The 24,890-nt window shown below is 38.9% G+C and overlaps 4 protein-coding genes across 6 annotated transcripts; 3 read left to right on the forward strand and 1 right to left on the reverse strand.

Moving 5' to 3' along the window:
• The first annotated feature begins 171 nt into the window (after nt 1–171).
• Nucleotides 172–999, forward strand: LOC140785566 (basic blue protein-like). The gene is made up of 2 exons (XM_073133462.1): nt 172–449; nt 592–999. The coding sequence occupies exons 1-2, from the start codon at nt 278–280 to the stop codon at nt 789–791; spliced, it is 372 nt and encodes a 123-aa protein (XP_072989563.1). The 5' UTR covers nt 172–277; the 3' UTR covers nt 792–999.
• A 1,329-nt stretch (nt 1,000–2,328) lies between these two features.
• Nucleotides 2,329–3,372, forward strand: LOC140787473 (uncharacterized). Its single transcript, XM_073136398.1, has 4 exons — nt 2,329–2,496; nt 2,576–2,651; nt 2,744–2,916; nt 3,021–3,372. The coding sequence occupies exons 1-4, from the start codon at nt 2,384–2,386 to the stop codon at nt 3,094–3,096; spliced, it is 438 nt and encodes a 145-aa protein (XP_072992499.1). The 5' UTR covers nt 2,329–2,383; the 3' UTR covers nt 3,097–3,372.
• A 2,277-nt stretch (nt 3,373–5,649) lies between these two features.
• LOC140786232 (ERAD-associated E3 ubiquitin-protein ligase component HRD3) lies at nt 5,650–14,454 on the forward strand. The gene is made up of 6 exons (XM_073134508.1): nt 5,650–6,381; nt 6,461–6,952; nt 8,353–8,568; nt 11,624–11,947; nt 12,894–13,136; nt 13,894–14,454. Exons 1-6 carry the CDS (start codon nt 5,818–5,820, stop codon nt 14,083–14,085), a joined length of 2,031 nt encoding a protein of 676 aa, XP_072990609.1. The 5' UTR covers nt 5,650–5,817; the 3' UTR covers nt 14,086–14,454.
• Nucleotides 14,455–15,061: 607 nt separating this feature from the next.
• LOC140786233 (uncharacterized) lies at nt 15,062–24,675 on the reverse strand. 3 transcript variants are annotated; one of them, XM_073134511.1, is made up of 4 exons: nt 23,018–24,675; nt 22,711–22,903; nt 15,430–15,621; nt 15,062–15,286 (listed from the first exon to the last, which is right to left on the reverse strand). In XM_073134511.1, the coding sequence occupies exons 1-4, from the start codon at nt 24,478–24,480 to the stop codon at nt 15,275–15,277; spliced, it is 1,860 nt and encodes a 619-aa protein (XP_072990612.1). In that variant the 5' UTR covers nt 24,481–24,675; the 3' UTR covers nt 15,062–15,274. The 3 variants fall into 3 exon arrangements, with proteins under 3 accessions (XP_072990612.1, XP_072990611.1, XP_072990610.1); XM_073134510.1 differs by having other exon boundaries at nt 15,387–15,621; XM_073134509.1 differs by lacking the exon at nt 15,062–15,286 and having other exon boundaries at nt 15,350–15,621.
• Between the last annotated feature and the right edge of the window lie 215 nt (nt 24,676–24,890).

Consider the following 24,890-nt stretch of genomic DNA (forward strand, 5'->3'; position numbering starts at 1 on the left):
AGTCCTTTGCCCAAGAAATAATGTCCCCTTGTGGGTAGTTGGCCAGCTCCATTTTAGACCTCCATGGCAATCCAAGTAAAGAGGCCCAAAGACTTCCAAACCTCTCACTGGGGGCCCCCATGCCTGCCTGCCCACCCCAAACACTCCTTTCCTTCCTCATTAGAGGCTTATAAAAGACCACCTTATCTATCCTAATTGAGCACAAGCCTCTCAATAATTCCTTCGCTAGATCTCTTTGCTCTCTTTGAGAATTTTTTTTTCAAACTCTTATCCAGTGATGGCTCAGGGAAGGGGCAGTGCAGTGGCTCTGGGGCTTGCTCTCCTTTGCATCCTTGTCCTTAGTGAGACCGCCGAGTCGGCGGTCTACACGGTCGGCGGCGGCAGCGGCTGGACCTTCAACACCGCCGGCTGGCCTAACGGGAAGCGATTCAGGGCCGGCGATGTTCTCGGTAAGCATTAATTCATCATGTCCACATAGTAAACGTAGCTTGTCTGTCTATATAAAACCTTATTTTTCTTTTTTGTAAGACTATTAGTTTATAATTTGAGAGAGAGTTTTGGTTTACTTGCTTCCATCTATACTTGGGATAGTTTTCAAGTACAACCCTTCGGTCCACAATGTGGTTGCGGTGAACGCGGCCGGGTACAGCAGCTGCAATGCCCCGAGAGGCGCAAAGATCTTCAAGTCCGGCAACGATCGGATAACGCTGGCTCGAGGGAGAAACTTCTTCATCTGCAGCTTTGCCGGCCACTGCCAGTCGGGAATGAAGATCGCCGTCACCGCGGCGTGAGGACGACGACAAGGACGAAGGCGTGATCATCTAACTATTTACTTTTCTATCAGCTCTCTCTATAGAAATATGCAGTGATGAGAGGAGGTTGTAATAGCTAGTCATAGGGGGAGAGTTTTGTCCCTATGGCTATATCTATCTATCTATCTATCTATCTATATATATGAGAAGTATAATGAATAAAGCTATCCGCTAAATCTTAGGTTTCTTTGTTTTTCGTCTTCGCTCTAGGCTAGACAAAACTAGAGCTGTCAATCTAGGGCGTTGTTCACAAACAACTCATGTACGGTTTAACTTTTGTTCCAATCAATTCGGCAGTTTGACAGATGAGTCAAATAGGAGACCAGATTTGATATTATTAGCCAGTTGAAAGTTGACTACTAGTTAAATACATATTCTAGCAGATAGATTGAGATAAATAGTTAGATATATAATTCCATAAGTTTATTGGTTTAATCCTAGTTAATTGAGCTTAGCTTTGAACCAGCTTGCCAAGCAAAATACACCAAACACTTGAGCCGAACACAAGCTAAGATTTCTAACTTTTTATTTCCCAAGTATTCTCGATGAACTTAACATTGACATCTTAAATAAATAATAAATCATATAAATCCAAACAATACAAATAATTGAAAATCCACAGAGTAACAAAATTGAACTCATAACCTTTGTCATAAGTTGATAAAACCTAATTACTAAGACAACGGTGGCTTTTCTAATTCTTTGTTTGACAAAAAAGTTTGCCACCATGCATTGTACGCAAATAGTCTCTAACATCATTATAATATAATATACTGGTTAAATCATCATTATTGTTTTAAAGTAGGTTTTTTTCGCATGTATATCCTTGTAGAATCCCTTATTTACTTGTATGCTGCTCTAAAACTGTTATTTATATGTATACCTAATAAAACAAATTTATCTGTATATTATCTTTCAATTTAAATCTCAATAATTTAAGGAAAAAATCACCTTTTAACTAGAAATATGTGATAGAGTAAGGATATTTTATTTTTTTTATATTTAAATTAATCAAAATTTAAAATCATGCAATTTTAGAGAGGTATACAAGTAAATAATAGTTTTTGAAGGGTATCTATATATATATATATGTGCAAAAAATGGTGCACTCATGCTAATATGCTGTATGCCAAGTCTTTTTTCCAAAAAAAAAAAAGGAAAAAAACCTTCATTTTTATGTATTATATTTCATACAAAAATATTTTTCAGCTTATTACTATAAACTGAAAGGGGTATTTTATATTTTATATTAAGATTAGCAATTATTAAGCAATTACCAAATTCTTTTTTTGTGTATATACCCTTAGAAAATCACTTATTTGTGTGTATATCTATCAAAATATATACTATTTTTGCACAGATACTTACTAAGAGGGTGACATATATAACACATACCGTATTAAGTGGGCCAAAGCTCAAACTTGGCTTGGGCTCCAAGGCATTCCCAAATTCTCAGAAGCTTCTAGACTTTGGAGCCCGTACCCACCCACTAAGATAAAAATGAGATGCTCTCGAGAAAGAGTCAGGAGAAGGAGCCGGCGAGAGAGAGAGAGAGAGAGAGAGAGGTAGAAATGGCGGTGAAGATGGAGATCCCAAAGGAATACGGGTACGTCGTTCTGGTGCTGGTCCTCTATGCCTTCTTCAACCTCTGGATGTCTTTGCAAGTCGGCAAAGCCCGTAAAAAGTAAGCACACAAACGCCTAACTCCTTGTGAACCACTAGTTGCTCCTTGCTGTTAATTCTCGTAATCTTATCCGGTTCAGGTATAAGGTGTTCTATCCCACTCTTTATGCTATCGAATCTGAGAATAAGGATGCCAAGCTATTCAACTGTGTCCAGGTCTCTCTATATCTCCCTGTCTCTTGTCAATACCAAATTGTTAGATTACCCAAGAGCTCATTATTAGTTAATGGCGCGATGTTTGTGAGCAGAGAGGGCATCAGAACTCGCTGGAGTCGATGCCGGTTTTCTTTACGATGCTTTTGGTTGGTGGGATTCAACACCCAGTAATCGGCGCTGGACTCGGGCTTCTATACACGATTGCGCGATTCTTTTATTTCAAGGGTTACTCCACTGGTCTACCCGAGAATCGACTCAAGATTGGGTACTTTTTCTTCTCTCTCTACATATATATATATATATATATATATTTGGGTATTATTATTATTCTTTGGGCGTGATTTGTGATGGGATTAATTTGTCGGGCAGAGGGTTAAATTTCCTGGCTTTGTTTGGGCTAGAGATGTGCGCGGCCTCGTTCGGAATTAATCTGCTGCTCCACTAGGCGCCGATAAGATCGACTGATGTGGTGATGATGTATGACGTACTTTGTTCTAATGTGTGTTACGTTTTGACTTCTATTTCTATGCATGATGGATTTGGTCTTTCCTTTGGGATCTCTTTTGTCATCTGGAAGATTAGTTCTTGGGTGCTTCTTGGCCCCGTGTGTCTGCTCTTTTGCTTCTAAGAACCGGAACTATTATTATAGTACAGTAGTGTATGTTGTGGGTTTTCTAATTAGCCCCATGCTATTATGTCTAAAGTTAAATTACTCTTGAAACTTTTGTTTGCATAATTTTGCCTGCGTTTAGGTTAATGTGGTTTAAATAATTTATACTTTTGTCTGTCTGGTTTAGGCTAATGTGATTTAGGCAATTCGTAATTTATCCTTTCTTCTATCACAATTGAGCTGTCTTAAAGAGTTTTATCATATTCTATCATTGGATCAAAGCAGGTGTATTTATGCGCAATTAATTTGAATTTCTGTTACAAAGAAATTAATGTTCATATTTGACGTCGAGATAGTTGGTATGTTGTTACCATTACACTAGTGTGGCAATTCATTTTTTATTATGTGCTCAGGATCATGATATGGGAGAATTTGCATTCATAAGAAAAATGGTCGTCTTAAATGGCTTGTAAAAAATGGACATTTTGAACTCTCTCTCCTTTTAAATAGTAACATATTTTTGGTTATTTCATAAAATTCTCTAGTTCCCAAATGAACTCGGGGCCGTATTATCGGTTAATCCACTAAGCTATGTTGTAGTTGGATTTATAATAAATTAATCCAATCTGTCTAAGAATTATAATTGATAATTATCAAGTTACTGTGGCCATTACTCTTCTCGCTCGCTGCTGAGATCGTCGGACTTAGAGAGGCTATTGTCTGCGTCTGACCACACTGGATCTCTCACCTCCAAATTGAGATTGACTCTCAACTCCGTCCAGCTCTTTGGTCTATCTCCTCCGTTATTGAGGATTATAAATTGGCACATAAGTTTCGAGATTAGTTGGGTATTGAACGCTTTGTTTACTCTTTTGGTTGCTAACATTAGCAGTACATTTTTATAAACGTAGTGGTTAATCAATAGATTCTTCCTTTTCTTGAAAAAAAAAAAGAAAGACATTTCTCTTCCCAACTACACTTCCAAACAATATAGTAAATAACATTTATTAAATATTTATGAAAATATGTTTCTATATTTTAATTGAGTTAGGAATACAAAGCAACCTAACTAAGCAGTTGCAATTAAGTAGGGTTATAAACTAGTTTATATTCAACAAGTTTTCAAAAGATTTAACATCTGTTGGATGGATCATGAGATTCACGAAAGCATAAAGCGGAAAAATGTAACAACGAAGGTGTTTAGAGTCCAGCAGCCGGGCTGAAGTTTGGAACCAATTTTACGACACCAATTCTAGATAGAATTAAATTGATTTCATTTGAGAATGAATTCATCTGTTTGGAGAATAACAAAATTCATCTAATTTTTCTGTTTGAAGTGTGGTAGGAATTTATTTCATTTCTATTTAATCTATACATTTTAATAGATATGAAAAACTTATAAGTGACAAATAAATTACACGACTAGAATGAAAGGGGAAGAGCAAAGGTAACGTCCTTAAAAACAAACAGCATTAGGTTGAACATAGACCGAACCACAATAAAAAAAAAGTATTAAAAAAAATAACAAACTCATGCCACCTTGAAAGCAAGCCTTTCTTTTGGACATCTACTGCACCACATATAAGTGCAATGAATGGTTAGGTGGAAAATAATAGGCTTAATAGGGTTGATATGCTTCAGCTTCAACCATGCGAGAATTTTCGATTTTCGTCTCTCAGTGTCAGTGGTGGCCTAGCAGTTGTGACTCCGTTAAGCTCATAGTAGATAAAATATGACAAACCTGCAACTTATTGTAACACAGCTACAGAACCCACTTTAAGAGAATCTCACAATCATACGAGTTTCACAAGTAAGATTAAACAACTAGTCAACGTTGCTCGGATGCAATGTAAGTTGTCAACGGTCAAGACTCAAGACCCCTTGGTTTGATATTAAGACTATGCATATGGTTATACAAAGAGAATACTATGTCAACACTACTGACTTGTGAATGATAATGGCGAGCCAAAAAAATAACAATTTAAATAACTATTTTCGTCGAACACCTTGTAGGCACCGCTAACATCAAGGGATAAGTTTAGTGATGAAGGACGATGACGACTGGACAATGAGAATGGCCAAGTCATCGAGATCGAAGCCTTCGTCGTCGGGGGATAAGCAAAAGTTGACTCTCCTCGTTGCCGTCGACCAAGACCACCACGAAGTTGAGGAACCCAATTGCCATGAGGTTTTTAAAGAGGAGTAGATAGGAGGAGGAAGCTAGGGTGAGAGGAAAAGATGATGAAGAGGAAGGAAGGTGGGGGAGGAAAGAGAGGGAAAGAGGAAGAAAGAAGAAGATAGGGAAAGGACTGCCATGAGGTTTTTATTTGTTTTGTTTCAAACTTTGCAAAACACTACAAAATGACAATCAACTCCGTTACGTGAATCTCAAAGCCAGATTTCTAGGTGATCTGTCGAAATTAAAAAATAAAAGATCTTCGACCAATCACATTGCGCGGTACACGTAATCCATCGCAAAACTCTCTTCTTCCCCTTCGTCTCTCTCTCTCTCTCTCCCCTTTCTCCTCTCACATCTCTCTTTCTATTTCCACGACGATGGCTCGCCGGCGACCTCCCAGCCTTGTCCGCCTCCTCCTCTCCCTCTTTGCCGTATCCTCCCTCATCCCCTTCTCCTCCTCCGTCCGCCCCTTTGTCATCGTCATCTCCAACGACGACCTCACCAAAGATTCCTCCTCCGGCGATTCCTTCGACGACTCCTCCGACGACTGGGACGAATTCTCTGACTCCACCCGCGCCGATGACCACCCAATAGACCCTGGATCCTGGCTCTCCATCCTCGACCCCTTCTCCTCCTCTCCCCTTCTCAACTCCTCCTCCGATTTCGATCCACTAGAATCCCTATTCATCTCCGGCATCCGTTCCATGCTCTCTGCCGCCTCCTCCGCCGACCCCTCTGCCATGGCCGCCGCCGCCTCCCAGATCGAAGCCGCTGCCTCCGCCGGCCTCCCCCACGCCCAATCTACGCTCGCCTTCCTCTACTCCCACGGCATCCTTCGCCCCCAGAACCGTCCCAAGTCCTTCCTCTTCCACCAGTTTGCTGCCGAGGGCGGTAATCTCCAATCCAAGATGGCCCTTGGCTACACCTTCTTCCGGCAGGATGTAAGATTGCCCTGACCTTACAATATCCAATTCCTAATTTTTCTATTCAAGCTCAAATTTTCGATCTTTTCATTAACAGATGCACGAGAAGGCAGTTGTGCTGTATGCGGAGCTGGCGGAGGCGGCTCTGACGAGCTTTGTCATATCGAAGGATCCGCCGGTGATTGAGGCGATCCGCCTCCACAGCGGGACCGAGGAGAACAAGGATGTTTTGCGAAAATCACGGGGCGAGGACGACGAAGACTTCCAGATCACGGAGTACCAGGCGCAGAGAGGGAATTCCATGTCAATGTTTAAGATCGGATTGCTGTACTACTATGGATTGAGGGGGTTGAGAAGGGATCTGAAGAAAGCGCATTACTGGTTCTCTAAGTCTGTGGAGAAGGGGGACACGAGCTCGTTGGAGTTGCTCGGGGAGATGTACGCCAGAGGGGCTGGAGTGGAGAGGAATTACACGAAAGCATTTGAGTGTCTGTCGCTGGCGGTCAAGCATCAGTATTACTCGGCCTATAATGGATTGGGTTATCTTTACGTTAAAGGCTATGGTGTGGAGAAGAAAAACCTAACCAAGGTCAGTTCTCTCGATATTCTCCCGGTAGCTGTTTCTTGGTAGTAGCCTAGTTCATGAAAGTGAAAACTTTGTAGAATAGGGGTTAATAGGTGATATTATATGTGTCTTATAAGTGTTCAAGAACACACTTGATGAAAGGGTAGATGGTAGAGTGATTAAATTCCTGAAATATTCGATCAAATTAACTGAGCATGACTTTAGTATTCTTTTTTTCTTAGTAACCTTTACATCTGTAGGATTAAGAAACTCTAAAATCTTTCTTCAACTTGGCCCTCTACTTACATATTCTAATTTTGGCGCTCCTTAAAATTGTGACATTTGTTGGCTTTAAATGTGCTGCTGAACCGTTACTTTGCAGAAGCCATGCAGAAAGTGATACATTTTAGATGATAGCGAATTTATCAAGTGAATCTTATCACAGAATGTGCTCTTGTACCAGCTCCTTCTACCTACACCGCAGTTGAAGCACCTAAAGGAGAATTTGGTGTCTTTCTTGTTGTACGCGTAGATGCAGATATAAATTGAGTCCCATTTCCAGTTTCCGTTGGAGAAAGAAATAATCCAGACTCCATACCCTTTTCCAGTTCCCATGATTGTCAGAAATAGTAGTGTTGATGGGGACTCCTGCGAACCAAACATGTAAAGCTATTAAGATCCTAATTGCTGTAACTTCCAAGCAATCCAGAGAAAGATTCAAAGGACAAGATTAATTTCTTGTTGATTATCACCACTAAACCTCACCATAGACTTCTCTGCAACCTAGATTTATTTTTGATTGAGTCTTCTAGTGAACTTCTGGAGTAGAAAAGCAAGACACACTCCTTGGTACAATTTCTTAACATTTACTAGAATTTTAATGTATACACGTCATATCCAATTGTCATTCAATACAATACTGCTGAGATGTGTGAATTATATTGAGTTTTCTTATAAGAAAATAAATGCCTCATGGATTTAGAAGGAAGATTGCTTCCTGTATGAATTACTGAATTCCATACATTTGGTTGATGCCTCATTCCTGACAGGTTCAGGCAATTCAATCAACTTATGCTTAAATGGATGCATTGTCACCACGTAACACTGAATTCACATTATTGACTTTTGTTAATAGCCTTTACGTGCAATAGAGTGGGAAGTAGATAGTACTCACAAAGCTCTAGCTATAACTCTTTGTTAGTTTGTTGGCTTAAATATTTGCAATATAAGGGCTTGATAAATTAGTCAAAATATAGTCAATCATGCATTACTTCTTTTTTTAAGCGTTGAATGCATTTGTTGTAAACTATCATTTTCTGAGATTATTATGTTCTAGTAATCACTCAGTCAAAGTATTTTTCTTTAATATAGTTTGCTTATTCTTTTGCAATTCTCATGTTTAAGTTCCTTACTTTCTTTTTTAGGCAAGAGAATATTTTGAGATAGCTGCTGCAAACAAAGAATCTGGAGGACATTACAACCTAGGAGTGCTGTACCTCAAGGGTCTTGGTGTAAAAAGAGATGTGAGAGCAGCCTGCAACCTTTTCCTCACAGCAGCTAATGACGGTCAACCAAAGGCCCTCTATCAAGTGGCTAAGTTGTTCCAAAAAGGCATAGGGCTCAAGAAGAATCTCTACATGGTACTTTTTTCTTTCAAGCTATATACCATTTTAATTTTGCATTGTGTTAATTTGTAGTTCAGTGATATTCTAAAGTGATAATTCAATTTAGACTTGCTGAATTGTTACTGTATTTCACATACATTGTATAAGCTTTTTTATTACCCACATACACCCTATGGTTTAATAAAAAATATCCACTTATACCCCTTTGAATTAACTATATGGATGTAATTATATGGACTCCTAACTAAAAAACATTTTGGTTCAGGGCGTGGTGTATGTGAATTTTTTTTCCAGAAAATGTATGTAGAAAATGGTATAGTTTAGGAGGCTTAAGTGAAATTATTCCTATTCTAAATGATAAACCAAAGTAAAGTATTATGATGCTATAAATCGACCTCAGCTACCTGATCAAGCTCGGATGTAGGAAAGCAGTCCGCGCAATGAGAGGAAAATATTCTTCTGTAGCCAGAAAATTACGAAACCAGATGGATTCATTCCATATCTTCTTGATCTATGTTTTTGATATTCATGCCCTTCGCAAATTTGTACTGTAGCTAAGGCTAAAACAGGCAGAATTACGGCGGTGGTGATGGAATGGTTATACGAGGTGTTGTTGGGTAAAGGAAGAGGGGGGAGAAGGTGGTCGGGATTCTAAGAAAGAGGGAGGGTCCAACAGTCAATGGAGGCTAGGGGTAATCAACGTCGAGGTGGCACATTGCTAGGGTTTAAGCGAGGAGCGAAAAGATTTAGAATGGAGGAAAAAGAAAGGTTAACTCAATATTCATCGATAATCCTAATAAGATTGTCTTCCACATATTAAGAGGCTAACTTAATAAGCAAAACAAACAAATGATAAACTTAAAAACAGTGCATTCTCGCCAAGCGCGTTTGAACGAGTAATTTATGTTCTTTATATGTGCGAACATATGCAGTTGATCGAATAGCCCGTTTGAATGCGACTTCTTCGCGGGCAATTTGCGTTCTCTGTATTTGAGAACGTATGCAAACATTCGAATGCGACAGCCAAAGTTCTTATTTTTCAAGAAAACTAAGAAATTAAAACATGAAAGGGGTTCATAGGTTGTATCCATAGGTCCGAATCACATTATATAAGATTTTGTAAATTTTAGGTCAAAACCAAAATGGACAATCTGGATTTTATGTAAAAGTTATTGTTTTGAGAGTTGTATGGAAGTCACTTAGAAAGAAATGCTACAAGTACATGGAATCTAAGATGTAACAGTTCAAAACTGAAACTAATAGCATAGAAAATTGAAAACTTGGTGTTAATTTAGAAAGTTTAGGATACTAAATTTTTTTTTAAACTCTAATGGATTCTAAGATGTAATTGCACCATGAATACAAGTTTCTTAAATTGTATAATTATTATCAGAAGGAAACAATCATACAAGATGTTTAGCAAGTTTAGCATAACATAGATAGGCTTTAAATTAGAAAATTCATATCGAGATAGAACTATTATTGATGAGCATGGCTGATATGTTGCTATATTCAGATGATACGTACTCAATTATTATCAAATCTTATACTCGATGCAAAGTTCAGCTTCTTAGGGGGCTTCATTGTCTTGTTACGATTCCCAAAATCCTTGTGCCGATTTTCTTTTGTAATTAGTTGTGCATTTGGTGTGGTATTATGGGCTACATGCCCAGTCATGGTGGGAGGGCTATATGGCCACTTGTGAGTGGAGATATGGGCCTCCACTGAGCCTGCATACTTATGCTGTTTAAAAGGAAGTGATATCTTTAAAGCTTATCTGTCAAAAACATTGTATTTACTTGTCTTAGTTCTTAGTGCAAAATTTTCACCTTGACAGATAACATATATATATCTACTTGGTCTATTCTTTTCCACATGTAAGCCTGAGGGCTTACTCTGACTAAAAGAAATTAATTACATATCTATAGAACTTGTCTATCAGATAGAATGTTTTAGTTACCTGCGTTACTTCTTAGCACATGTTTTGATTTTTGGCAGCTAATAAATTGTACTCGGTCTGTTCTTTACATTATTGGAGTTGATCCACATTTCAACACACCATTCATTAGAAAAATAAAATAAAATATTAATTATTTAGAGCATAGCAACAAGACATTTGATCCATATCTGGCTGCATTATTCAGCCTTGGTAAAATATTGGAAAGTCTTACTAGGAGTCAGACAATTTAGTTATAAGAAATGGGTTGTGCCAAGCTTTGAAGCATGGATAAAAATTTATATTTTGATAGAGATTGGACGCTGTACAGATAAGATGATACATTGTATTGGATAGTAGGTAATATCATTGACTTTTGGGACACGGGCTCATGTAGACGGGAGGATATGGTAGGAGTAAGAATTATACCTTGATAGTAGATTAATCAAGCATGTGCCTTTAATTAATTCATCTATATAATATATTTTTTTTTCAAGAAAATGCCAAGAGTATGCCTAAAGAATGGAAATATTTAGTGATGTAGAAAAGGAAATAAAGGAAAGGTGCATCTCATTCACCATGATAATTATCACTAGATGATGAGGTTGCAGGTGAAAAATATAATCTTTCCTTACCATACAAAAATCTGAGTGAAGTGACGCGTTGGCCATTTTTATTTATGTTATTTGAGATGAAACTGCATATAAGGAGGTAGAATCATATGATATATATTTTTTTAAAAAGGGAATTAACTGATATGACCATATGCAAATGCAATCAATGGTAACTATTTGTTTCTTCCAACTGTCTGCATGCTAACTGATAAGGTCTAGTACTGCTATGATGTGGCTGAAAGTTCACAATATATTTAAAGTACTCTTTAAACCAGAGAGACAGGTTTAAAAGATCAATCATTTTGTTCCTAATTTGATGTAATTATATTTTTTAGTTATCATTTATTTATGTCATGTATTTGTAACTGAATGTCAATTCCTAGTCAGTTATGAAGATTCACATTGTACATCCTTAGGTAATTTTTAGATTTTCCACAAAAGAAATTTGTTAACTTTCTGTTAGGGAATGCCTCTGTTGATATAAATTGCTGACTTTTTCTTCCTAAATTCATGGATTTAGGCTACACTCCTGTACAAAGTTGTAGCTGAGAGGGGACCTTGGAGCTCCCTATCTAGATGGGCTCTGGAGTCCTACTTGAAAGGTGACATGGGAAAAGCACTCCTCTTGTATTCTAGAATGGCAGAACTTGGATACGAGGTAGCACAAAGCAATGCTGCATGGATCCTTGATAAATATGAGGAGCAGAGTGTTTGTATGGGAGAATCTGGCTTTTGCACAGATACTGAAAGGCATATTCGTGCACATTCTTTATGGTGGCAAGCATCTGAGCAGGGTAACGAGCATGCTGCTTTGCTGATAGGAGATGCTTACTATTATGGCAGGGTATGCGTTTCTCAGTAAATGCTTGTCACATTAAACATGCTAACTCTATTCTCTAGTACCCCATAAAACTGAGGAAAATGTTGATTCAACTCCATGTAACTGAGAGCAGCACAAGGAATTCTGGGGAATTTAAATTTCCATTTTATTTACATAGTGCAGAGTAGAGTAGATATTTATATGACTGCCGGTCTTTTAGTACTTCAGCCAGAAATAGTAATGGCATACAAATTAGATTATCTGGCCTGTAGCTTCTGACTTGATTGGTCCATTTTGCAGAGATTGCATGCTCTGAAGATTTTATCATACTGGTGAACTTTTTCAGTCTCATTGCTATTCATTTTGCGTAAACCTTGGGGAATTTTTTTACAATCTCATTGCTGCACAGGGATAGAAGCGTTATCTAGTTGTAACCCGTGCCTATGCTTCCTTACATGCTCAAAAATAATAAAAGAATTAAAAGAACCTGGATTATGCACCGGCAATTCTTACCCAATTTGATATACTTAAAACTTGACAAACTGGTATTACTGCATTATCATTTGCTCCAAGGTATTGTTTAGTAAAAAGCATCTTACAGCTGCAAAATGGTTTGGGCTTAACTCTTACATTTAATGGATTATCAAATTACCTGTCCATTATGCTTTGTGGCATGTATTTCTTTCTGTACACTAGCATTTTTTTTTATTCTATAACATTGTTGAGGAACAGTAAGGATCCATTTTCATTGTTGGGACTAAAGGTTTAGTCGTTATACATGTTTGAAGAACTGTTTGACTGTCTTTATCTGATGGAGTTAACAGTTATGTTCAACTAAGTTTTTAGCAGTTTGATGAGTGATAATTGGAATGATGATTAATCTACATATTATTTAGAAAAATGGGGATATGCTTACTTCTATGTTGTTATTTAGAAATATGTTGTTTCTTATTTCTATTTTCTGATACAGGGTACTGACAGAGATTACGAGCGAGCAGCAGAAGCTTACATGCATGCCCAATCACAATCCAATGCTCAGGCCATGTTTAATCTTGGGTACATGCATGAGCATGGCTTCGGACTTCCACTAGATCTTCATTTGGCAAAACGATATTATGATCAGGCCCTTCAGATTGATGCTCAAGCAAAGTTACCTGTGACACTCGCACTTACAAGCTTGTGGTTAAGAAAAAACTATTCCGGCAGCTTCCTGGTAAGATTCTGTTTTCTTGTTGCATTAGTTTAACCCATATTTAGCTGTTAAGTCAAGCAAATAAATCAAGCTTCCTGGTTCCTTCTTGTCCTTGAAGGTTTCCTTTTATCCAAACTCTAAAGTTCTACAGTGTAATTGCTTACTTGAGATTTTCTAGACCAATTGTCAGAAGCTATAGAATAAGTTACTTGCAGACAAGAGCTTCTGCTGTATTAGAATCTAGAATCATTACGGGAATTATGCATGTGTCAGCCTTTAACAACAATGATCACGTAAACCTGGATCTACTCAATGAATAATGTAAGGTCATCAATTAACAGTGCTGGTCTAAGTGGTGCTGCATTGAATTTATGCACTATTAGCTAATTATGTATTGCTGTGAGGACTTGTGGTTACCAACATTCCTGATCAATAATTACGCCTTGCCACTTACAACTTACAATACTGGTGTTAGTGATGTTTGCTGTGATAGTTTGTATTGGCAACATGGTCTGGTTGGATCTGTGTATTGATACCAGTCAAGAAAAGATTATGTAATCATGTTATGACCTTTCCTGTTCCCTTAAATCCTCAATGTTCAAAATTCAGTTGTACAGCAAAGATAACTTAGATCTAGATTAGTTTCTATCTTTGATTTATTATGTACTACCTTCCACATACATTTTGGTGTCCATCTGCATAGCCGTGCCTTTATGCTGCTCTTCTTTATTTTTTGTATAGAACTTAAAGAACTAAAGAAGTGCTTTTCTTGTCTCAGGTAAAAATGATTGATTCACTACCAGAGGTTTACCCAAGAATTCAGGAATGGGTGGAGGATGTACTCATGGATGAAGGAAATGCTACAATATTGACACTCTTTGCTTGCCTCTTGACGGTCCTCTACTTGCGGGAACGGCAAAGGCGGCAAGCGGCAGTGCTTGCTCAGCAGCCCGACGACTTGGCCAATTAATATAGTGAATATAAAATTTACCATTTCTTTATTGTGCAGCTAGGCGGGTTAGTTAGATTTGCTTCATTGCATGCCAATAGCTGAGTCAGTAGCAGGGAAAAAAAGGATCGCCCGTTCAAATAGCAATTGCATCAGTTTTGTATTCCATAGCAGAGCCTGCTTTAACTTCAATGCCAGTTTACACCTTGATGGCTTTTCGGTCCACCAAAGCTTGCCGTGGAGAGACTGTAGCCTAACAGAGATGAAGGATACTATTGAGTGGAGAAAGGGTGATTTTTCCTTCCACAAGTTCATATGTTGTAGTCTTCTCTGACTGGGTTTGTGTGTGAATATCTAAACTCATTTAAAGTGATCATTTACTTTTGCAAATGTATCTTCTAAAAGTTACAGTCCTTTTTACATACTCGTGATTTTTTCTTTATAGTGCTGAAGACTATTGCAAAACAAATCAAGTTATGCACTTTGTGCTTCAAGTCCAAGACGATATTTCTTAGAGCAGTCAAAAAGGCTCACATATAATTATCACATTTCCTTATATTTTCTATAACGAATAAACATGCACATAGCAAATATTTAACTAACTTGTCTATCAGAAAAGGGAAAACACCTCATTCTTCCATATGATAGACACATTACTCTCAAACAAGTGGCTATTACGGTAATCTATGCCTCCAATTACATGTATCATACCACTTGTCAAACTCCAGTATATCTTAAGCTTGGGTAGTCAAACACTCTGCAGGTTGTATAAAGAAATTCAGTTATGCTTTAGAGTTGCTCAAAAATAGCTGTTCGCTGCAGCAAAAATACCCTGTAATGCTTTATGAAATACTAAAATTTATTTATTACCTGATTCTGGAGAGAATGTAACAGCAGCAGTTAAGAAGTCTGACAGCTCATGGCTATTTGATAAAAGCTTAACTCCCAAGAGAAATTTCAACTCTTGAATGTTTCAAAACCAGAGGAGAAAAGAAACTGAAACGCCTGTTCCTCCCTCCGAGCAAATAACCACCCGGAGGAGATTAAATTATGAAGCTGATAATATACACTTGGGCTAATAGTTTGCACCATCACTGCCTTGCTGATGAAACCTAAGGCAATCTGGGCATGTACTTAAAAGAATAATGCAACCTTTTGATACATAAATTAGGCTCAGCTACTTTTCGTGGGCAGGCATTGAAAAATTCCATCACCAATACCCCTGCATACAACAAACACAGAACAAGAGAGGACTAGTGCGCTTTGATCGTACAGGGAGATCATGTGGCACCACTAATTTGAGAAAATAATATATCACTAACTTTATGGAGACAAAAAAGACAGATTTGATTGAGAAACGAGTACACTGTGAGCAGAAGGATGTCCTGGAATCTTTGTTGGTTCTGGGCTAATTTGAACAAGAGTTGCTCTTTTAGGGTTCGAGAGGAGGAGGTGTTGCATGTCCTTTGGGAGGACATCAAAAACTGCTTGGAGATCTTTTTTCAGTTTTTGGCATGTTGTGGCACATTCTGCATTTCCACCTTGAGACTGTTGCAGCTGAAAGAAGAATGATAAAAAAATATAAATAAATAATAATAGTTACTGGCATGCTTTACTTTGTAGTCATCAACATATGACATAAAATCATATAATGCATACATATAATTTGATAAAGAGTACATATCAAAATAGTTGATCTCGTATATATTAGGAACCACTACTTGGTACATTCATTGTTCATCTTCTAAGAGTCATGGTACACATTTACTTATCCTTCATAGGAGTTCACAAAATGGCCAATCAAAAGTAGAAAAAGTGATAAATTTATCATGCCTTCACATGATCAATCTTGGATAAATTTTGGTCAGAACTATCAAAATATTGGTAACAAGAAGTTTGAGATTGAATACACATTGGTCAACACCTTCCAAACACACATGGAATGCTCTTATCAGATCGTGAAGTTACTAAGAACATGGTGAACATGCAATATATCATGAGATGACATTTTTGTTTTCAAAGATGTCAGATATCATGAGATAACTAGAATATTATGCAGGAAAATAAAATAAAATAAAATAAAATGACTGGGTGTGTGCAACCAAAATTTCCAAACACACATTCTGAAGTTACTAATAACATTTTTTTGTTATTGAAGAAGAGACCAGATATCATGAGATAACTAGAGTATTATGCAGGAGAATAAAAGAGTATGGCTAGGTGTGTGCAACCCAAATGAGAATATGCTGGCTATGGTGGACGAAAGTAACATAAATAACAAGTGGTGTTCCCCCTCTACCATAGGCAGGAGGTCATCCATTAAAAAAGGTGTCCTAGTGCATGAGGCTCTTGCTATGCAATGTTTTTGAGAGGAAAAATGTGCGCATCCTTATATCATTTCTAAAGAGGTTGTTCCCAAGACTTAAACCATTACCTCTTAGATGAAAGGGGAGAAGTTTCTACAATCACACCAAGTGAAACCCTCATTTGGGTTTTACTATTTACAAAGCAACTTTAAAGTCTTTAATTAACTTGACTCTTTTGCTTCAAAATTGACATGCCATTTCATTTTAAAGTAAGATATTAACTCTATAAACATCATTTCTTTAACTAAAATTATAATAGAACTCTTATGTTTTCTTCTTTAAGAATCTTGGATCTGATACTTCGAGTAACTTTGAGTGACATGAATTTCTTCAAATATAACATATTTTATTTAGGATTGAATTTTGAGTGAATAAGGACTATGAGAAAATATGATTCTCTCTAAAAAGATCAAGATAAAAGTTGAATCTCCCCAGTAGCAGATGAGGCTGATCTGAAACAACAAAAATATGTTGGTTTGAAGTAAAGAGAAGGAAAAGTGGCCATGCGCTCTAATAGGCCTAGGAACTCCTTTACATAGTGTCTTAACACAATACCTATTATATGGCTAATTCGATGATTAGCTCGCATGGCCAATACCTAGTTCTAGATTAACCTAAACAAAAATTAAATTAATTCAAAACAAATAATAGTTATATTTAATAAGGAAACAGAAAACGTAGATCCCTGGCCAACATAAGTTCGGCGCAAGCTTTGGTAGGTGTAGGCTTGACTTGAAAAGCTTGTTCCTTGGATACTGGTTGAACTGGGCCAAATTCAGAAAAATAATAGAAACCATCAGAAAAAGAGCAATTTGAAACAATTGTTATTGATCATTTAACATGACAAAAAATCATTAAAACCCACACGGAACTCTAGGGTGGATCACAACTCCAATGAGATCTCTCTATAGCCACAAAAAAGAAAAGGAGAATAACATCCAATGAGAAATGGAAATAAAGGCTGTAGAGAAAAGGAAACTATGCACAGCTTATGGGCTAGAATTTTAGAGGAAAAGGTGGAATTTTATCAATTTTGATCAATTACTAGAGAGATAGAGGACCAATAATAGAGGAAGAAGCCAAAGTTCATCCCAACAACTTAATAACTTGAATGAAACCCAATGAAGCACCGACACCTCTCCCAGGAAGAGGTGTCCGTGTCCGACACGTGTCGGACACGGACACGCGTCGGACACGCATGGGACACGTGTCCGACACGTGTCCAGAGTTTCCTAAAAAAAAAAAAAAAAAAAGAAAATCGGACACTGTTGGGACACGGGCGGGGACACGGGCGGTATTTTAGATATTGTTTAACGGGTCGGGTCGGGGTTCGATCGAATGTTATCAACCCGGATCCAAACCCGATAATAAACCTTACCTTCACTGTTGAGCGATCGAAGCCCTAAAACCCTCGAGAAAGCCTACCGAGCGACGAGCAGCTGAGCGAGTGCGACGGCCGACGGAGCGAGTGCGGCGAGCCGAGAGACGGCGAGGACGCGGGTTCTTCTCTCTCCCCCTCGTCTCTCTCTCTCTCTCTCTCTCTCCGTCTCTTCCTCACTCCCGCCCTCCATTGCCTCCCTGTCTCTGTCTCTCTCTCCCTGTATCTTCCTCCCTCCCTTTCTCTCTCTCACATTCTCTGTCTCTTCCTCCCTCCCTCTCTCTCTCTCGCTCTCTCGCTGTCTCACTCTCTCGATGTCTCACTCTCTCACATTTTCTGTCTCTCCCTCCCTGTCTCTGTCTCTCTCCCCGTATCTTCCTCCCTCTCTCATTCTTTGTTTCTCTCTCTCTCACCGTCTCACTCTCTCTCTGTCTCTTCCTCCTTCTCTCCCAATCTCTCATTCTCGCTCTCTCTCGCTGTCTCACTCCACGCTCTCATTCTCTCTGTCTCACTGTCTCTCTCTCTCTCATTCTCTCTCTATCTCACTGTCTCTCTCTCTCTCATTCTCTCTCTGTCTCTCTCTCTCTCATTCTCTCTCGCTCTCACTGTCTCTCCCTCCCTCTCTCTGTCTCACTGTCTCTCTCTCTCATTCTCTCTGTCTCACTGTCTCTCTCTCTCATTCTCTCTCTGTCTCACTGTCTCTCTCTCTCTCTCTCATTCTCTCTCTGTCTCACTGTCTCTCTCTCTCTCTCATTCTCTCTCGCTCTCACTGTCTCTTCCTCCCTCAATCTCTCATTCTCTGTCTCACTGTCTCTCTCTCTCTCATTCTCTCTGTCTCACTGTCTCTCTCTCTCATTCTCTCTCACTGCCTCTGTTATTAAATTGTTAAATTATATTAAAGCTTCTTTAATCTCTGTCTATTAAATTGTTAATCTGCTAAATGCTAATACATATCTCTTTACTAATGTAGTTTTATTGCGATTGAAGAAAAATGAATACTTAAAATAATTCTGATTCTAGTCAAAATACTGTATCGTGTGTGGATGATAATGCTCCCTTGTGGAGATATGTTACTAAGATGGAGAAATTGGGAGAAGGTGGAGGAAATCATAATTTTAGATGCAATTATTGTCAACAAATCTACAAGGGATCATATTATAGAGTAAAGGCTCATTTGCTGAAAATTAGTGGGCATGGAATTAGAGGTTGTCCAAAAGTGAGTAGTGAACATGTTATGGAAATGAAAAGGATTGTTGATATTGCCGAAATGAAAATTAAAAATTCGATGCCTAAACAAATTCCTTTGCCAAAATTTGGACAAGCGGCATCTTCTAGTAGCTCAGTTGGAGGTGTAGGTTTTGATATGGGAGGGACATCAAGAAAAAAAAGAGCAACAGGAATGACACCTATTGAGAAGTCATTTAATTCTGGTGCTCGCAATCAATTATATTGTGAGATTGCAAGAATGTTTTATTCAAACTGGGTTGCCTTTTCATCGGCAAGAAACCCTCACTATGTTAGAGCCTTTCAATTTGCAGCAAATAATAATATTTCTGGATTTGTGCCCCCTAGCTACAATATGTTGAGAACTACACTACTTCAACAAGAGAGAGCAAATATTGAAATGTTGCTAAACCCTATTAGAAGCACATGGGGAGAAAAAGGGGTGAGTATTGTATGTGATGGTTGGGTGATGCACGAGAGGAGACCGCTTATAAATTTTTAGCGGTGACTCGAGAGTGGGCCTATGTTCTTAAGAGCTGTGAATTATGAAGGAGAATATAAAGACAAATTTTTTATCTCTAATTTGATCATTAAAATCATTGAAGAGGTTGGACCTCATAATGTAGTCCAAGTAGTTACGGATAATGCACCGTTTGTAAGGCGCAACAGGATGCTTCTTGAAGCAAGGTTTTCTCACATTTTTGGACTCCATGTGTAGTTCACACTCTCAACCTAGCTTTGAAGAACATATGTGCACAAAAAACACCGAGGCAAATGAGATTGTGTTTGATGAGTGTAGCTGGATTTCGTAATTGCGGGGGATGTAATGTGCATAAAAAATTTCATCATGCAACATTCAATGAGGTTGGCTATTTTTAATGAATTTGTCAACTTAAAATTGCTTGCTATTGCGGAGACTCGGTTTGCTTCGGTGATTATAATGTTGAAAAGATTTAGAAAGATCAAGAAGGGTCTTCAATCAATGGTAATCGGTGATAAATGGAGTTCTTATAGGGAAGATGATATTGGCAAAGCACGTTTATCAAAGATAAAGTCCTTGATGACATTTGGTGGGATAAAATTGAATATATACTTGCTTTCACGAGCCTATATACGGTATGCTACGGGTTGCGGCACACGGATAAACCATGCTTACATTTGATATATGAAATGTGGGATACAATGATTGAAAAGGTGAAGACAATCATATTTATGTATGAAAACAAGAAAGAAGGCGATGAATCTATTTTTTATTCAGTGGTGCATAAGATCCTAGTGGATAGATGGGATAAAAGCAATACACCATTACATTGCTTAGCACATTCTTTGAATCCAAGGTTAATTTAATTTCTATCTTATGATTAAAAGTTTTATTGTTCTTTCATTGTTATTGTTTACTAATTATATGATTATGTTAATAGGTATTATAGCTCATCATGGATTCAAGAGGATCCAAATCGTGTACCACCGCATAAGGATTTGGAAATTTCTAATATGAGAAACAAATGCTTAAAAAGGTTATTTCCAAATGCGGAAAAAGAACGAAAAATGGCATACCAAGAGTATACTAGTTTCTCCACATCAACCAAAAGTTTTTCTTGAGTATGATTCAATAGCGAGATAGAAATGAGTTTGATCCAAACATGTGGTGGGTTGCTCATGGTGCTTCGCTCCTATTCTTCGAATTTAGCACTTAGGTTACTTGGGCAACCTTGCTCTTCTTCGGGTTGTGAGAGGAACTGGAGCACTTATTCTTTCATCCATTCATTGAAAAGAAACAAGATAACTCCACAAAGAGCTAAAGATTTAGTATATGTGCATACTAATCTTCGCCTTCGATCAATGAGGTCTCCAAATTATTTGAGAGATGAGACCAAGATGTGGGACGTCAGAGAAGATTCTTATGATTTCTTTAATGGCGCAGGATTGTTAGAGTTTGTTGATCTCTCAATTGATGAATCGGATTTAGAGACTATAATGTTTGTTGATGAAGGCAACGAGGCAAAGTTGAAGATGAATGATCTACCTTATGTTGCTATTTTGTAATGATTGTTAGTTTTAAAACTTTTGTGGAACTCAGTTACTTGGATAGTAGGACATGTTTTGTTGATGAAGGCAATGAGGCATTTGATTGTCTTTCAATTTTGTTATTATCTTTAAATTAGTTCTTCTGACTTCATGTGTACTTCTTTTTGAATGATACTTCTTAGTTCTTATAGCTTGATGTATGTTTAACACTACTAGATTACAAATTTTTACTTTAGATAATTTTTTATTTTATTTATTTATTTATTTATTTCGCCGTGTCCTATGCCGTGTCCGTGTCCTATATTTTCAAAATTTGCCGTGTCGCCGTGTCCGTATCGTGTCGTGTCCGTGTCCCGTGTCCGTGTCCGTGCTTCATTGATGAAACCTGAAAATACAGGGGGTTTCATACAATTGCACCAAACCACAGGGCAGTAAAGTGCAATTTCTCTAATGGATTTCCTCAGATTTGACAGGAAGTAAGAAGGCTAGTATTATCTTGTTCTGAAGTATTCAGTAGAAAAAAAAAATCAGAGCAGACCTATGATACTAAAAAGATTACATGTAGAAATATTAAAACAAAAGTTGACAAAGAACAAGGAAATGAAGAGAGCAAGAAAGCCAAAAGTGCCAAAAGTATACACACCTGACTAAATATCCTATTGTTGTTGATAATGCATGTATATTCCATATCTCATGTGTTGTAGCCGGCAAAATTATCTTAATAAGAATTTGCCTTGCCCCTTGTGATAACCAATTTCAGTCCAAATAGGACTCTTTAACATAGAGATATAGCCATCTAAACAACCGTTTGAATCTCCCAGAAAAATCAAGAAATAAGGTAAAATAATGAAGATACAAAACAGAGAAGATAAGCTAGAAGGATGAAGACAATATCCAACCTATACTAAAATTTGATATGTAAATAACAAAAAACTAACAATTATCATAGACCACCATTCATGGATGCACTAGAACCATGTTTCCTAATCTGTGGACAGGGCCCCAACTCAAAAGTAATTTCTCTAAGGTCTAAATTAATATATTTATTGCCAAACAAAAGCCCCTCCATTAGCATTAATATTACATCAGCTACGCAGTATGAAATTTCAACTTGAAGACAACAATTCCTTCTAGCTGAAAGACCTATCCAAGGTCCCGACTTCTGAGTTCTTCTAAACACTTTTGTCATGCACAATTAATAATCTAAATCCTCATACTTGTACATCCATGTGTTTCCACTATGTAAATTATAAAAGCTTGCCCCAAAGCTAGAAATCAATGATAAATCAGTTAACAATTAACAGTATCCCAGCTCCTGATCACAAAGTTGGATAATCTAAAGGTTGTAGTTATGTCATAGATGCAAAAGGGAGGATAAACGTTTTATAATGGAAGCACGAGAATTAAATATACATGGGGGCCTGTGAGATAAAGAGGAAGGATAAAAACAACGAAAAGCTATGCTATTTAAAAAGTATGTGATGCATACAAGCTTGCTTTATAAAAGAGATATAAACACGAGGGAAATGAAGATTCATATATCTTACATTGGTTAAATAAGCAGATAGGATCTAAATTTCTCAATCACACTATGCCAAATTGGAGGTCAAAATAATTTCAGTATTCATCTAGTATCAAAACAGGAATTACCTGCATCTCTCCTAGTAGATGTTTTTCAATAGCATTAAAGGAATCTACTCTCTCCAACTCCGACATTTTCAATAGAAGCTTGTGCATGTCTACACTCATTCGAGCTTGCCTCCAGAGTCTTTGTTGCTCTTGTTCAGCAGCAGCACGTCTTTTTTGGAACCAAGGCATGAAATTATGCCCCCCCAAGAAACACCTGAACAACAGTTAATCAACTTAAGAATGATAAATCACACTGCAGGAATATAGATAAAAAGACCCAACAAAGCATGTAGGATAACAAGGCCCATCTATAAGTTGTGGGAATAACCTGTATAAGTCCAACCAATTTGATCTCATTCTTTTAGATAAGAACTTCCCAGGACCTCTAGCAGCTAAAGCGTTAAGAAACTCATCAGCATGAAAAGGGGGCAAGGGCGGCAAATCAACAAAAGGAGAAGCTCCTTCAGAAGGGGTTGTAGGTCTCAAGTATGGGCCAAACGGGGCAAGAAAATTTGTGGTCAATTCGAGAAAATGCCGCCGCAATATCTCATTGTTAACAACTGACATGGACTCTTCAATCCGAGACGACATCCCTGCATCAACAAGCCTGTTTAGAACAGCAGTATCAGGCTTCATCGTTGCTTTATATGTGCTCCAAACAGCCTCTTTGTGCTCTGTCATGAGGCAAAGGGGCCCTTCCCTCCTTAGCTTCATGGCATTTAACAAGCTGGAAGGTGAAAACTTATTCAAGGAGAACTGTTCCTGATTCACCTTTCCACCCCTCGAATTCTTCCCATTACCGGCTGCCGGGAGAACCCGAGTAGAATTTGGACTAGGGCTTCCCACAGAAACCACATTGGGGATATTCTTAAGAGCTTTCAAAAAGAAGAGATTGGTTACCCCAAGGACCATCGGAGGGAACTGCTCCCTCTCCCCGAGGGAATTGAGGCGAGCGAAATCTGGGTCATGGATGGTGAAATAAGGTCGGAAGTCCACGCTACACTGCAACGGCGCGACCAGGCTAACGAGCGCTGTGACGGCTTCAGAGCACTGGTTAGGAGTCGGGCCGATCACGAGGACGGGCGCACCGACGACCATGAGCTCCCATAGCGTCCAGAGGTGGAGGAGGAGGCCGCGGAACGATGCGAAGAGGTCGGAGTCGTGGAAAAGGCCGTGCGGTACGGACGAATTGGCGGCTAAGGAGGGGGGAACGGTGAGGTCAGCGAGGTCCGGGGGGAGGTGGATGCGGAGAGCGGCGCTCCCGATGGGGAGCTCCATTTGCACCCCGGGGGCCGGCGGCGGCCACGCGGCGACGTGGGAGGCGACGAGCGAGAGGGCTTTGGGGCCGATGTCGAAGCAGAGGGGTCCGAGGATTTGGAGCAGGAGGCGGAAGACGGCGGAGTAAGGGGAACGCGAGAGAATGACAACGGACTTCTGCTCGCCGCCGCGGGGAAGGCGCTCGTCCTGGCGCTGGCGGTTGAAGACGAAGCCGTAGAGGAAGCCGGAGTCGGAGGGGAAGCGGAAGGAGAAGAGGGAGTCGTGGATGGAGGAGCGGTGGCGAGGGTGGTGGTGGGACATGGAGTCCGGGAAGGAGGAGAAGGCGACGAGGAGCTGGTGGGATTGGGAGAGGGAATCAGGAGGGTAGAGCTCCTCGACGACCTGGCCGCGCTCCAGATCGAAGCGGATGACGCAGAAGGCGACAACCCATCGGCGGAGGGCAGCGGGGTCCAGAGCAGGGGTTAGACTCGGGCTTGGGTCGTCGTCGCGGCTTAGAGACAGTGAGCGGTTCATGGAGGAGGTGGATTACGGCGGAGTGCTCTGGCCGTTACCTGTTTGATTTAATGCCGATACCGGAAGAGGAGGAAGAAGAAGGAAGTGGTTGGAGAAATGGGATCTAAGCGTGGGTCTGAGCTGAAGCATTTGCCCCCCCCATGGCCCCATCTGAGTCCTCCAGGATGGATTGATCTGTTTGGGCTTGGCCCACTTGCGTTTGGGAGCGAAGCAATAGATTAACTCCCTTAATATTGATTTAAAAATATACACGCCGCGCGGCGTTTGTTTTTTATTCACTGCGGTGCAAGTACTTATTTATAGAAATTAGGTCTTTCTTTTTTATAAATATTTTGTAACAAAATACTTACTTTCCAAATTAATTTTAAACCCTATTTTTTATTTTATATATGTATAATATTTTTTGACTT

This window comes from Typha latifolia, chromosome 4 (genome assembly GCF_019914945.1).
Source record: "Typha latifolia isolate L0001 chromosome 4, TyphaL0001v2, whole genome shotgun sequence".
NCBI lineage: Eukaryota > Viridiplantae > Streptophyta > Magnoliopsida > Poales > Typhaceae > Typha > Typha latifolia.